This window comes from Elgaria multicarinata, chromosome 4, assembly GCF_023053635.1.
Source record: "Elgaria multicarinata webbii isolate HBS135686 ecotype San Diego chromosome 4, rElgMul1.1.pri, whole genome shotgun sequence".
In the NCBI taxonomy this organism is placed as follows: Eukaryota; Metazoa; Chordata; class Lepidosauria; order Squamata; family Anguidae; genus Elgaria; species Elgaria multicarinata.
This window is the reverse complement of record NC_086174.1, coordinates 118,457,434-118,471,915: the sequence shown is the minus strand read 5'-3', so window position 1 is coordinate 118,471,915 and position 14,482 is coordinate 118,457,434. Positions and strand designations below refer to the sequence as shown.

The window sequence follows — 14,482 nt, the reverse complement described above, 5'->3', positions numbered from 1 at the left end:
ACTGAATTCTGGGCCATATTTTGCATTCTTGCGAATTACAAAACAAGTCTATGAAAGCTTTATCTCACGTATTCTATTTCTTTTATTGATTGAAACTAGGGGTGTGCATGGACCCCCCGCTCCGCCCTGCGGGCCGATCTGAAAATTTCGGATCGGGCACTTGTGGCCCAGACTTCCTGGTTGAACCACGAGCTCAATTGAAGAAGCCGACGGACCACGGACGGAGGCAGGTAAGGGAGAGGAGGGCGGGGGGGTTTACCGGGCCCTGCCGCTGTTGCCGCATGGGCGACAGCGACAGTGGCAGGGCCCGGTAAACCCCACTTACCTTTCTGGCGGAGCTCCAGATCGAGGCGAAGGATCCGCCTTCACCTTGATCCTCTTCGCCACGCTCCGCCGGCCCCCCAATCCTCTTCGCCTCCGCCTTAAGGGGAGGCGAAGCACCCCGCTCCGCTTCTAATTCGCTGGTCTGATTAGAAGCGGAGCACATCCCTAATTGAAACTACTTACTGTATACTAATGGTAGCATTGGCATGCCTATATACAGTGTTAAATATAAGCTCCGCCCTTATGGCCTATTCAAAGCTTAACTAACCCTTGATGAGTAGTAGGGTTACGCGATAATTTTTTAATCCTCAAATAACCCACAATGGCAAGGTTTGCATCACACACTGCAGTCCCGAATTGGGGGTTGCATATTCAAAATGTTAGCCACACCCACTGTGGCTCATCATGGATTAAATAGCCACTGTGCCATGCAAACTAGCTCACTGTCATTCAAGAGTTTGGAAGCAAAAGTAGAACAACCCAAAATGTTGAGAAGCCATGTTGCTTTTTAACATGATAAATTAGTGTTTGCATGTTCTGAAAAAGCAGCCTCAAATTAATAGCATTTTTAAAATAAATGAATTGTGTGGGAAGTTATGTACATCAGTAGCCAAAAAATATTAAGTTTAAAATAAGCTTCACGAAGGGGATGATTTGTGTTCTAGATAATCTGGAGTCAGGAACAGTCAAACATTTGTATTATTAAACTTCAAAATAAATGTTCTGCCTCATTGAACATAAGTAGTTTGGTTTTGTTCTAACGTTGAAAGTTATTTGTAGTTTGTGGACTGTAAGACAGGCAAAGCAATTCCCCACCCCCACCCACCCCCAAATCTTGGTATTAAAGTTGAAAGGCAATTCTGCAGGTGTAGGGGACAGCACATCCTTAGACATTAAAAAGGGCTTTTTTGGCACCGCACAGTCTTAACACACACAATGTTGTTCTAAACTTTGCTTTTGGAAAGTTCATCAACAGATTCTTCCATTAACCAGAGAGTCAGGTTTAGTAACCAGGATGCCAAACTGAAAGTCAAATGATGAAATGCATGAATATTTGAAATGAAGTTTGGTAAGTATACTATATCAAACTAGCTGTGAAAGCTTTGGAGGTATCCCAAAGGTAGAGTAATCACTTAGTTACTTAATGTTTAGATTGTGAAAGATTAGGTGAAATTCAAAATCAGTAGGTAAAGGCACATACTTTACATTTTGGCAATTTTTGGGGGGGGGGCAATTTATTTATTTATTTATTTATTACATTTCTATACCACCCAATAGCCGGAGCTCTCTGAGCGGTTCACAATAATACATGGATGTTCCTTATTACCATAAATATACTCTCAGCTGCATAGCAGCATTGCTCACTGCAGTTTGAACCCATTTGGTTCCATCTGACTCAGGACCATTTCACAAATGACATTTCCCCCTCCAACACTCACTTCCCAACTGGTGTATTCACAGAAAAATATCCACCTGGTGTTCACACGCGATGCTGTACATGGTTTTCTGTTTACCCAATGATTATCTCAATGTAGGCAAAGCATCTTGTGTGAAGCAATCCTGAGGTAAGAGGAAACTTTGGAATGCTCACCACTCTTTATGGCACACATATTACAAGTGAACTAATAGCTTAGCGGAAACGTTCCAACATGCATCTGGGAATCTCGAATAGGTAGATTACAACTGAGAACCTCAATCTGAACATACTGTATATCGTTTATGCACCAGGGTGTTTAATTAAAAACAACCAAGCAGTTTGTGGATAAAACAAAACATTTTGCAAACAAAATTTGCAAACAAAGTCAGCTAACAATATAATGCAATCAAACTTCCATGCATTTGTTAAACAAACCCATTTCCCCATAAACAGTTTTTACCCTCCACTTTTTATAGTATTCCACGTTTTACCATTTTGTTTTGTTTTGCAAATTTGACAAACATATGGGGATTAAAATAGGAAAACAAGGTGTTGGTAGATATTAGCTTTGGTGTTTAGTTTGTGATGCAACTATGATATAGTTGCTGCAGTGAACAAGAAAACCTGCTCAGGAAATAATACATAAGCCTAAAGTAATATCAGTAAATACATTCAGTAGTCCACTTAAGTTATTGATCTATGAACGCATTCTGTTAAATCATGTGCCAAAAGATATCTGTTTGTGAAGGAAAAATGTGCTAAACAAAAAGTTCTGGTGTTATGTCGCTTTGTCTCAAAAATCAGGAGCATAATTACATCTTGACTTCAGCAAATATATCTTGACATCAGCAAAGCTTTTGACAAAGTACCACATGACATTCTGATTAACAAACTAGCTAAAAGTGGGCTAGATGGAACAACTATAAGGTGGATCCACAGCTGGCTACAGAATCGGACTCAAAGAGTACTTATCAATGGAACCTTCTCAAACTGGGGAGAGGCAACGAGTGGGGTGCCGCAGGGCTCAGTCCTGGGCCCAGTGCTCTTCAACATTTTTATTAATGATTTGGACAAGGAGGTGCAGGGAACGCTGATCAAATTTGCAGATGACACAAAATTGGGCGGGATAGCTAATACCCTGGAAGACAGAAACAAACTCCAAAGGGATCTTGATAGGTTGGAGTGCTGGGCTGAAAACAACAGAATGAAATTTAATAGGGATAAATGCCAAGTTCTACATTTAGGGAATAGAAACCAAATGCACAGTTACAAGATGGGGGACACTTGGCTCAGCAATACTACAAACGAGAAAGATCTTGGAATTGTTGTAGATCGCAAGCTGAATATGAGACAACAGTGTGATATGGCTGCAAGAAAGGCAAATGCTATTTTGGGCTGCATTAATAGAAATATAGCTTCCAAATCACGTGAGGTACTGCTTCCTTTCTATTCGGCCCTGGTTAGGCCTCATCAAGAGTATTGTGTCCAGTTCTGGGCTCCACAATTCAAGAAGGATGCAGACAAGCTGGAGCATGTTCAGAAGAGGGCAACAAGGATGATCAGGGGTCTAGAAACAAAGCCCTATGAAGAGAGACTGAAAGAACTGGGCATGTTTAGCCTGGAGAAGAGAAGATTGAGGCAAGACATGATAGCACTCTTCAAATACTTAAAAGGTTGTCACACAGAGGAGGGCCAGGATCTATTCCCGATCCTCCCAGAGTGCAGGACACAGAATAACGGGCTCAAGTTAAAGGAAGCCAGATTCCGGCTGGACATCAGGAAAAACTTCCTGACTGTTAGAGCAGTGCGATGGTGGAATCAGTTACCTAGGGAGGTTGTGTTCTCTCCCACACTAGAGGCCTTCAAGAGGCAGCTGGACAAGCATCTGTCAGGGATGCTTTAAGGTGGATTCCTGCATTGAGCAGGGGGTTGGACTAGATGGCCTTGTAGGCCTCTTCCAACTCTGCTATTCTATGATTCTATGATATACATATTCTCCCCACCAACCATAGCAGATTTAGGTCACAAGTCTCAATTCATCCAATGTTCCATTAATAAGGCTTTATTTACATTTGTTTTTTATAAATTCAAGAAAGAGTTTGCTGTGATGTGCAAGACAGGACAATAATGTCGCTGAGGGTAGGCTCAGAATCTCCTCACACTTTAACACTGACCCACAGACAGCCTAATAAAGTCCCATATATCCAAGTTTTCATGTAAAGTTCCCTTCCAAATTCTGTCAGTAGCATACTAACTGTCAGGCCACATAAAAACAGTAAGGATGGCAAAGTTTTCTTGAGACTTAGTTTGGAATGAACACATTTCCCAGGGAACTTGTTTCTTCTTTTAGAATCTTTTGCATCATAGAATTCTGTTAGTAATCTAGGAACAAAGAAAGAGTAAAAAAAAAAAGGTAGGGGAGGGAGAAAGAGACACATATTTATTTGGTTAGCAGCTTCCATTAAAAAAATCTTATCTATAATGATTTAATATGAATGCTATTGTCTAAGAATGGTTCAGTAGCCTTTGACCTTAAATTCGTAATGTACAGCATGCCAACCTGAAAACTTCTATCACATATTTTGGACAGATCCATGTATAAATGGCAAGGGACAGCTCACATATTGACAAAATTCATTCTTTCATTCCCAAGAAAACATACTAAGCAGGTCAACTTCCCTATTCATCAGTTTATCTTGGTCTTAAAATGTATCCACTAAAACAGGGATGGGAAACCTCTGACCTGTACATCTGAAGAGGCCCATGGGGGTTCCCCACCCAGCCCAACAGCTTTTTCCCCCTGCCCCCCTCTGCCAAAGAGGAAAAACCTCTTATCGGTAGCTATCAGAGATAAGAGCTTTTCCCTGTGGGGCAGAGGCAGGGCAGGCTCAGGGAGGGTAGCTGCTGAGTAATTTAGGCCTGCTCCCTTCTGAGCCATGTCCTGCAGAAGCTTTCCCTCCTTACTTGTGAGTAAACATGATACTTATGCTTACTTCTGGGTAAACTGTTTCTTACTATAAATTGGTAAAAACAGAATTGGAGCATTGTGTGGTTTTTCAGCCTCGCTCACCACTGGAATGTAGCCCCTGAAGAGTTTCTCCAAAATGAAATCTCGCCCATGGGCAAAGCTCGCCATCCCTGCACTAAAGAATTATTATTTTTTGGTAGTTCTAGTCCTCAGGGCATTTTAAAGTCACAAACATCCAACAGAGTAGGGGTCTCCAATCTTTTTAAACCTGGATACCACCACAAATTAACATCTGTAGGGGGTAGACAGCTAATCACAAAAATGTTGGAAGCATTACCACCTCCAATCTGTGTTTACAAGTGTGCATGAATGTTAATCCTGTGTGTGTTTGAACTCTGGTTTCTCTCTCTATCTCTTCTCTCTCTCTTTTTGGCTCCTTCCATTTCTCTGGCTCTTCCTTCCTTCCTCCTCTCTCTCCATCTGTCCATCCATCCATCCTGCTCTTCATACTTACTTACTCATTAATTCTTCCTTTCTTCACCTCTCACACTCTGGCTTCTTTTTCCTTTTTTCTCCCTCCCCATCCTCATACAAGTGAATGGAACAAATTTTCTAATCATCAATATGGGGCAAAAAGCTGGGGGACAGGAGGTCATCCCCACTAAATACCCTGTTGCTGGTGGGGTGGGAGTGGACCTATCCCTGCACAGAAATACAGGCGGATCAGACTGGGAGCCCCATCGAGAGCATCTGGATTAAAATAAATGGGGCAAGGAATTAAAAAAAGAACATGATAATCAGAGTCTACTTCCGACCACCCAATCAAGGAGAAGACAAGGACAAAACTTTTGAGAAACAAATTGCCAGTGTTTCAAGGAAGTGTGATGTAGTAGTGATGGGGGACTTCAATTACCCTGATATCTGTTGGGAGACCAATACTGCCAAAAGTGGCCCTTCCAAGAAATTCCTGACATGTGTGGGTGATAACTTTCTCCTACAGAAAGTGGAGGAAGGAACTAGAGGATCGGCAATCCTTGACTTGATATTGACCAATAAGGATGACTTAGTGGATAAAGTGGCAGTTACAGGAACTCTGGGGGAAGGTGGAATTCACGTCATACTTGAATTCTTGATTATGAAGGAGACAAAAGTTGAGTGTAACCATACACGTACTCTGGATTTTAGCAAAGCTGATTTTAATAAACGCAGAACTATGATAAGTAAGGTCCCGTGGCAAATGAGCCTAATGAGAAAAGGAGTGCAGGATGGGTGGGAGTATTTAAAAAAGGAAATTTTAAAGGCACAGTTACAAACAATTCCAACAAGGAGAAAAGATAGAAGACAACAGAAGAAAACAATGTGGCTCCACAAAAAGCTTAAAGATGAAAACAAAAAGAGATACATATAGGAAGTGGAAGGAAGGCCAGGCTACAAAAGAAGAGTACAGACAGGTGGCGCAGAAGTGCCAAAATGGCGTCAGGAAGGCTAAAGCTCAGAAAGAGCTGAGATTAGCGAAGGATGCTAAAAGCAATAAAAAGGCTTTCTTCAGATACGTAAGTAGTAAAAGACAGAGGAAAGAAACGAGATCCTTCAACAAATGAGAAGGATCTTGGAATTGTTGTAGATCGCAAGCTGAATATGAGCCAAAAGTGTGATATGGCTGCAAGAAAGGCAAATGCTATTTTGGGCTGCATTAATAGAAGTATAGCTTCCAAATCACGCGAGGTACTGGTTCCTCTCTATTCGGCCCTGGTTAGACCTCATCTAGAGTATTGCGTCCAATTCTGGGCTCCACAATTCAAGAAGGACGCAGACAAGCTGGAGCGTGTTCAGAGGAGGGCAACCAGGATGATCAGGGGTCTGGAAACAAAGCCCTATGAAGAGAGACTGAAAGAACTGGGCATGTTTAGCCTGGAGAAGAGAAGATGGAGGGGAGATGATAGCACTCTTCAAATACTTAAAAGGTTGTCACACAGAGGAGGGCCAGGATCTCTTCTCGACTCAGCCCTCCCCCCATGCACATGAATGGAGGAATCGCTCTATTCACTTGCAGAAGTGGAACACAGCTTTGCACGCACACTGTTGTCCATGGGTGCCACATTGCACTACAGTAAACAAGGTGGAGAAATCGTGATCTGTCTCATAACCACTAATAAGCTTATTAATTGAATGAAGATTTGATCATCTGCTTCTCACATCCAAACCCAGTACTCTGGCCCCTGCAACACATTGTCTATAACTCTCTTGGCTTCATCAATTATTACAAATATAAAGAGAAGGTCTGCAAAAAACAAATAAACCATTTTATCAGTGCTTTACAGCGATCAGTTAAGGTAACTGTTCATTTTGTTGGGTTTCATAGAAAAATCTAATGCTGGACTAATAACACTCCAGATGCAAAGCTACGTCACTTCATTACTTACTTATCCTTGATTTCAAAACGTTCATGAAGCCATCTTTTCATAAATATCTGTTCTTTTGGAATATCCTTTAGTTCAATCCGATCAACGAAAATATGGATTCTTGGGCACTCCTTACAAAGAAAGTCTAAAACCCAAAAGAGCATAAGAGTTTTAGACCAAACTCCAAAAGAGTTTTAGACCAAAAGTCTAAAACCTAAAAGAGCCCTGATCCCATCATGAATATTTCCACTACTATTCAGAAAAGCTAAGACCAAATTCAGGGATGACACATCAATTAAGTAATCTTTAAAAGGAAACAGGCTTTGAAAATTGATCCAGGATTTGAATCTTGAGTAACATAATTCACAATATGTGGGGTTTTCCCATCCAACTTCAGAGAAATCAACTTCTATTAAAATTAGAAAGTAAATATTGAAGAGTTATAATAATGACGTATATATAAAAAGTTCACAAGTAAAAGAGGTGAGATTGGTAGGAACGGAATCTATTTTTCTCATTTAAAAAGAGTTTTTTCCAGGGCAGCTTTAAAAGTTTTTTTTTTCAGGGCAGCTTGCCCCTCTTGGCTAATAAAAGCTAGCAGGGATGGAACAGCCGTCTGGGCCAAGGAAGTGATTAATGCCTCTCTGCGAGAGGGAGTGGTCTCAGGCCATCTGAAAGAGGCAGCAGTGAGACCATGTAAGACCGACTCTGGCCTGCTTGCATTGGCTGCCTGTACATTTCCTATACATTTCCCAGCCCAATTCAAGGTGCTGGTTTTAACCTATAAATCCTTACGTGGCTTGGGACCACAATACCTGATGGAACGCCTCTCCCGACATGAACCTACCCATACACTACGCTCAACATCTAAGGTCCTTCTCCGAGTCCCTACTCAGAGGGAAGCTGGGAGGATGGCAACAAGAGAGAGGGCCTTTTCAGTGGTGGCCCCCAATTATGGAACGATCTCCCCAACGAGGCTCACCTGGCACCAACATTGTTATCTTTTTGGTGCCAGGTCAATACTTTTCTCTTCTCCCAGGCAGTTAAGAACATATGCTGAGTTTTAACTGACCTCAGAAGAGTTGTTTTAAATGGATATTGTTGTTTTTATGCTTTTGATGGTACTATTTCTAGTACAGCTTTCAGTCATATGAAATAAAGGAACAGAAACTAAACATCAGCAAGCATCTGTGTTTGCTTGCAGAAGCACCATAATCATGAGAAATGGAAGGAAGAATTAAGACTATTTAAAACAGATTAAACTGCAAGGACATTGAAACCATTAGCACACCAATATTTCAGCTAGTAGTACTAAGGATAGAAATGAATCATAATGGATTACAGAGATCGTTTTTGGGCATGGGGGAAAGAAATCACCCATTATCTCCAAGGAAAGATAAAAATAACATTTAATTCTAAAGACAATGTAAACTACTGAACTAGTAAAATATTTATGTATGTATTTATTTGGTTTTTAATCTGTCCAACAACAAATATTCTCTGGGCAGTTTACAAACAGTTAAAAGAAAAAAGCACCATACAAACAATGAACAGCACAGGAATAGATCAATAAAGGTATATTAAAACAGCCATAGAATCTAAACAATAAGTCTCTAAAATGCCTGGGAAACGTCTTTGCTTATCAAAGAAAAGATAACAATGTAGGCACCAGCGAGCTTCCTTGAGGAGGGCATTCCACAAGTGGGGTACAACAAGGAAGGAAGCGTTCTGTCTTGTAGCCACTCACCCAATTCCCTTCAATGGGGGCACCTGGAAGAGGGCCTCCGAAGATGACCTAAGGTTATGAATAGGTACATACAGAAGATGTTTCTTTAGATCAGAGGTGCAGAATCTCTAGCCTGCAAACTAAATCTAGCTGCTAGGCTTCTGGAGGACACCCCTGGTTTTACCTCCGATCTGAGATGGAAGATAACAGCAGGGGCACAGGCAGTGGGAACTTTCCTGGAAGGACAGACACCCTTCAGGACAGTGGCAGAGTGGCTTTGCATAGTGTGTGGCATCCATGGGGGGAATTTGTCCCATGCCTGGAAGAGTGGTCGCTAGTCCCAGTGTGGCCTGAGGTTCTTTGCATAGCATCTACAGGGGCTCTGTGCGAAGCCAAGGACTTGGCCTGCACCAGGAAGAGCAACCTGCCTTCCTAGCATGGGCTGAGTCACTTCATACAGCAGCCAAGAGGTGCCAGACATCGTACAAAACCAGGAACACGGATAGCTGGTTAACGAGCGGGGGGAAAGGCAATGACATCCAGGGATGGAATACCGGTGGTGGGGCCATGCTCACTGATGTCATCTGGCCTGCTGTGGGTCTGATGGGGGGGGGAATTTACCCCCTACCTTTAAAAGGTTCTGCACCCCTGCTTCAGATACTCTGGTCCCCAATTAGGGACTTAAAGGTCAAAACCTTTGAACTGGGCTCAGAAATGGGCTGGAAGCCAGTGCAGCTGACAAAGCACTGGCATCACATCATCATATCAACCAGCCCCAGATAGTAGCTTAGCAGCTCTATTTCAAAGTAAGTGAAGTTTCCAAGTCATCTTCAAAGATAGCCCCAAGTTGAACACCTTGAATAATCCAACTGAGAGATTAGCAGAGCATGAATTACTGTCACCAGGCTATCTCTAGGCAGATAGGGTCACAGCTGGTATCTCAATCTAAGCTGAGAAAAGGCATTCCTAGCCACCAAGGCCACCTGTGCTTCAAGTGGCAATGATCAATCAGGAGCTCTGCACCTGATCTTTTAAGGGGAATTCAATCCCCTCCAGAACAGGTTTTTGTCTAGACTGAGTTTCAGTTCATTGGCCCTTATCCAGTCCATTACCCTGCTCAGGCACCAATTCAGGACATCCACTGCTTCACCTGGGTTAGATGAAGAGGAGATGCAAAGCTAGGTGTCACCTGCATATCAATGACAACTCAACCCACATTGCTGCATAACTTCCCCCAGCAGTTTCATGGAGATATTGAATAGCATGGGGAATAAAACAGAGTCCTGTAGAACCCTGTAATGCAATTGCCATGGAACAAAGCAATAATCTCCCAGCACCACCTTCTCAAAACAGCCATCCAAGTAGGAACAGAACCAATGTAAAACAGTGCTCCCAGCTGAGCCAGACAATCCAGAAAGATACTGTAGTTGATGGTATTGAAAGTCACTGAGTTGTCCATGAGAACCTACAGGGTCACATTCCTTTCTTCCTTTTGGAACAGGTCATCCCACACAGTGATCAAGGAAGTTTCTGTCCCCTAAACTGGGCCTAATGCTAGATTAAAATGGATCGAGAAAATCAGCTTCATCCAAGAATGCCTGGAGTTGATTGGCAACCGAACACTCATGCACCTTGCCCAGAGAGAGGATGTCAGCAACCGTCCAACAAATGTCTTCCACTCCTGGGCCCATGCTATTTTTTTTTAGGAGCGGCCTGATTACTGTCTCTGTCAAAGAGGCTGGTACCACTCTGTCTCTCAAGGAGGAATGTATAACCTCCCGAACCCAACCTGTTACCTCCTCATTATTGGAAGTAACAAGCCGAGACTGGCAAGGGTTGAGCATACGAATGTTTGGTCGATTTCGTTGACCAAGCACCTTATCTACATCCTTGTGCATCAAAAACTGAAACTCTTCAAAATAACTGGCTCAGACAGGGCTCTGGATACTTCCGTTAATGGAACTGCCTAACAGTGGAGCCCAAGTCATGCTGGATATGAGCAATTTCATCTTCGAATATCATGTACATTTATCACAGCAAGCCACTTAGGGTGTGATCAATTCCCTCTCAGGGTTGGACTGCAATAATCCCTTCAGCACCTGAAACAGCTTGCATCTGCTCTGGGCGGCAACACAATGGAGGTGGAAAAGAACTCCTTCCTTGCCACCCTCGCTGCCCAAGAGTAGGCTGGATAATGAGCTCCACCCGTGAAAAGCTGGACGCTCTTGTTCTGTTCCCAGCTCCAAGCTCAGGAGAAAAGCAGGGGCTACTTATGATTGCCTATGGGGGTAGGAGTGGTTGTAGGTTCCTGAGCTTAACAGACATACAAGAGCATCACAGGAACAGCTGAATTAAATCTTTGTGCCTGGTAGCAAAGGAGTTTATTCTTAGACGTGGGAAAGATGAAGAAGTTCCAATCGCAAGGAAGTATGTAAATGATGCTGAAGGCAAAGTGCCATTTCCGGGTGGATGACAAAGAATGTTTATTTCAAAAGTATGGACAAGATTCGTATGGAAGAAAACTATCACCTTGTTGCAATAAATGTGACGGCTTGTCATAGTTTGAATATGACCTTGTTCAGACAACACGCTAAGCCACGGTGGTTAAGCATTTTGAGCTAAACGTTATGGCTTAGCGTGTCATTTGGACCCTAACTTAGCCTGTCGAGTGAAACATTCCTAACCATGGTGGCTACATAACCATCGTTTAAACATGCTCACTAACCATTGACTGCAAAAAGGTTAGCAGCCTAACCATGGCTTAGCGTGTTGTCTGAACAGGCCCAATGCAGGAAAAGGGAAAAAAGACACTCCAAATATCTAATACAAGCTGCCTTCCCCACCCCCTACAAATAAATATGTACAACGGATTCAGGTTAGTGTACTCATTTTTTTGGTAAAAGTGGAAAATGGAGCTGGGGTTAATTTTCATGGGTAAACGTTTTACCATTGCAAAGGAGTTTGGTCAGGTAAGACCTCCAAAGCCTTACCTTTTCTGCACTAGTTTTTCTCTCTCACAGCAGCTGCTTTGGTGTCATTTTAAAAGCAAAAAGCAATAGACATAGGCTGCTTAGCCTTAGCAAACAACATACCTCTATTTAGTCTAGTTTTTAATTTCATGATGAAGAGTGTACTATATTGTCTAAGCACCATCAAACAGGCATAAGTGACAATAGGCATATGCTGTTGCAATATCAGCATTTTCAACAAATTAAAGGAAGCAAGTAATATCTTTGACTGATTTTATAGTAACTAACCTTGAACAACAACATGATGAGAAGCTGTTTGTTTTAATACAACCACCACATTAACTCCACTATGAGAACTAGTCATGTGGTTGTTTCAACTTGTTTCTAGATCACAATTGAGTGCGACATCACTAACCTTGAACAACAACATGATGAGAAGCTGTCTAGAGATAAACACACAGCTGATTCATCACACAGAAACATCAGCTCATACAAACTATGAAGATCAGCCACTGAACTCGAGTGTAAATGTTTAGTAGTGCGCCTTCAGACGTTGGTCATTAGAAACTGATTTGTGATCCCCAGTGGGATGTCTGTGGACACCTCCCTTGGTGCCTGCCAGGCTCCATGCCCTCCATTAAAACAACGACAACACTTTTGAAGGTTTTTTAAATTAAAAAACAAAACATTAACTGGGAGATCAGCATGTAAGAAAGCAAAGTGCCGGCCTCCAGAGCTGCTCCATTATTCCTAGAATAACGCCCCCTGGAGGCAATTTTAGAAAATAAAAATGGTGAGCGGCTGCAGCCCAAGGCTTTGTTTTGAAGTGTTTTCTCTTCTGCCTGGAACTACAAAGGACACAAAGGAGTTCTCTTGCATTTGGCAGGTCAGAATTTATGGCTGCTCGTCTGACTTTGGCTTGGTAGTACGGATATCTGAAAGCTGGGTGGGAAGAGAGGGTTTCTTTATTTAGTATCTACTCACCTTTCATGGATGGTGCCACTTTTCTTTGTCCTTTGTGGTCCAAAGTACCTTCATATGCTACTGTGACATCATAAACTGCATCTAAGTAGTTCTTCATTGAATCAACAGCAACGTATATAGCCTTCACCCGTGGTGTAAGAACATGCTTTAACACTGCAAGCCCTAAGCAAGAGCAAAGGTTAGAGTGAAACGTTGCACAGAAGAAGGAGAAGAGTCACTATCATAGAACCCACAACAGTTTTAAACTTATGCATCAATTTCTTATGCATCAACTTATGCTTTTCTGTATTCTGAAGATCACATTAGTGTTTTGAAAAGCCTCTACCTTGAGAGACTGTTTCCACATATTTGTCACAGAAGCCCTGAGCAATGAAGGCATATTCTAGGGTACACACAGAGTTTATACAGGATGCAGCCAGGCCTGCTGGACCTCAGTGTCACCCTCAAGAGGCCCACTTATTCATACACAACATACTCAAGACTTCTCTGCACACTAAAGGGGACAATCGGTTGTGGCAAGTGAATCCTGCCTGCTATTACTGATGTTCTCATCAAGCTTCTCATCAAACTGAGAAGTTTCCAAAGAACCTAAGTATGAAAACTACAAGATTAGATCCTATTTCAAGAATGAAATGTGAAGGAAATTTAGTTGCAATGCTTTAGCAGTGAGACACACTCATCCATAAGAAAGTACATTCTTACAAATTCAGCATTTACTATTCATCCTAAGAGGATAAAATAACAGAATCTTCCCAGCTTTCACAATACCTTAATGTATGTATCCCTCAAGTCCCAAAAGGCTTCTACGATGACCTCTCTCGTATAAATTTTCAGGCTATGGGGAACACAGTAAACTGAAGCCTGCAGCTCAAGACTTCCTCATCTCAAGATTTGCTGCCTTGAACTATTTTCTTGTGTATTTGGTTTACAGAAGCCCTCAACCTTTTGTGATACATTTGGAATTTGAAAGTGTGTTATGAGCACTCTCACAAAATGGCTCTCATGGGGGGTGGGGCTTACCTATTCATAAAATGGCTGCCACGTTGGGTAGGGCTGGTCACAAAACACTCAGCTGCCAGAAGGCAAATGGTGGGACTAACAAAACAAGTGATTTCCCCAAGAGCCTAGTACAAGGCAGAAGTGAGGTCTGAGTTCCAAAGCATAAAACTACTCTTATGAACCTAAATAAAGATAGCGCTAGAGAACACCCCTTCATTTTGCAGCATGAAAGCCTCCCAATTAAATCAATAAAAAAATATTAAGCCATAAAATAAAAATCAGAAAGGGCAAGGGTTCTGGTGGGTGCCAAAAGAGCTATATTATGAACACAATGTTGGAGATCTCCGGTTTACATTGTCGTGTACTTTGGACACTAATTGTTGCTTTACCTACTCTGTCGTGACAGCAGCTGTTTCCACTGACCGACTCAACTGTCTATCTCGAGTCACAAATCCAGATGGTCCTGCTTATTGATGGGCTTATGATGGTCCTGTGGTTTCCCCTTCAACTACCCCCTATCTAAAGGAAGCTGCATACCTTCATGATTTTTACCACACTTGGTTACATTTTGGCTTCCAAGCACAACTATGGTCCCTCTGTTATTCTCGCTCAGATTATTTAAACCATATTAACATGCAGAAAACATGAACATCTCTAAATTCACAGTATGTATGAGAGATTTACTTCTGAGAA

The 14,482-nt window shown here is 42.2% G+C and overlaps 2 protein-coding genes across 2 annotated transcripts in view; both read right to left on the bottom strand.

The window, feature by feature from the left end:
- LOC134397970 (glutathione S-transferase-like) overlaps positions 1-14,482 on the bottom strand; it is an 86,587-nt gene that overhangs the window by 27,989 nt on the left and 44,116 nt on the right. The window lies entirely within an intron of this gene.
- The window catches only part of LOC134397856 (1-acyl-sn-glycerol-3-phosphate acyltransferase epsilon-like), a 38,339-nt gene continuing 27,644 nt past the window's right edge, over positions 3,788-14,482 (bottom strand). Inside the window, exons 6-8 of the mRNA XM_063124845.1 lie at positions 12,791-12,952; positions 7,133-7,256; positions 3,788-4,123 (exon numbers count right to left, since the gene is read on the bottom strand). Coding sequence (XP_062980915.1) covers positions 3,898-4,123; positions 7,133-7,256; positions 12,791-12,952 — 512 coding nt within the window. The 3' untranslated portion in view covers positions 3,788-3,897. The remainder of the gene's footprint in view (positions 4,124-7,132; positions 7,257-12,790; positions 12,953-14,482) is intronic.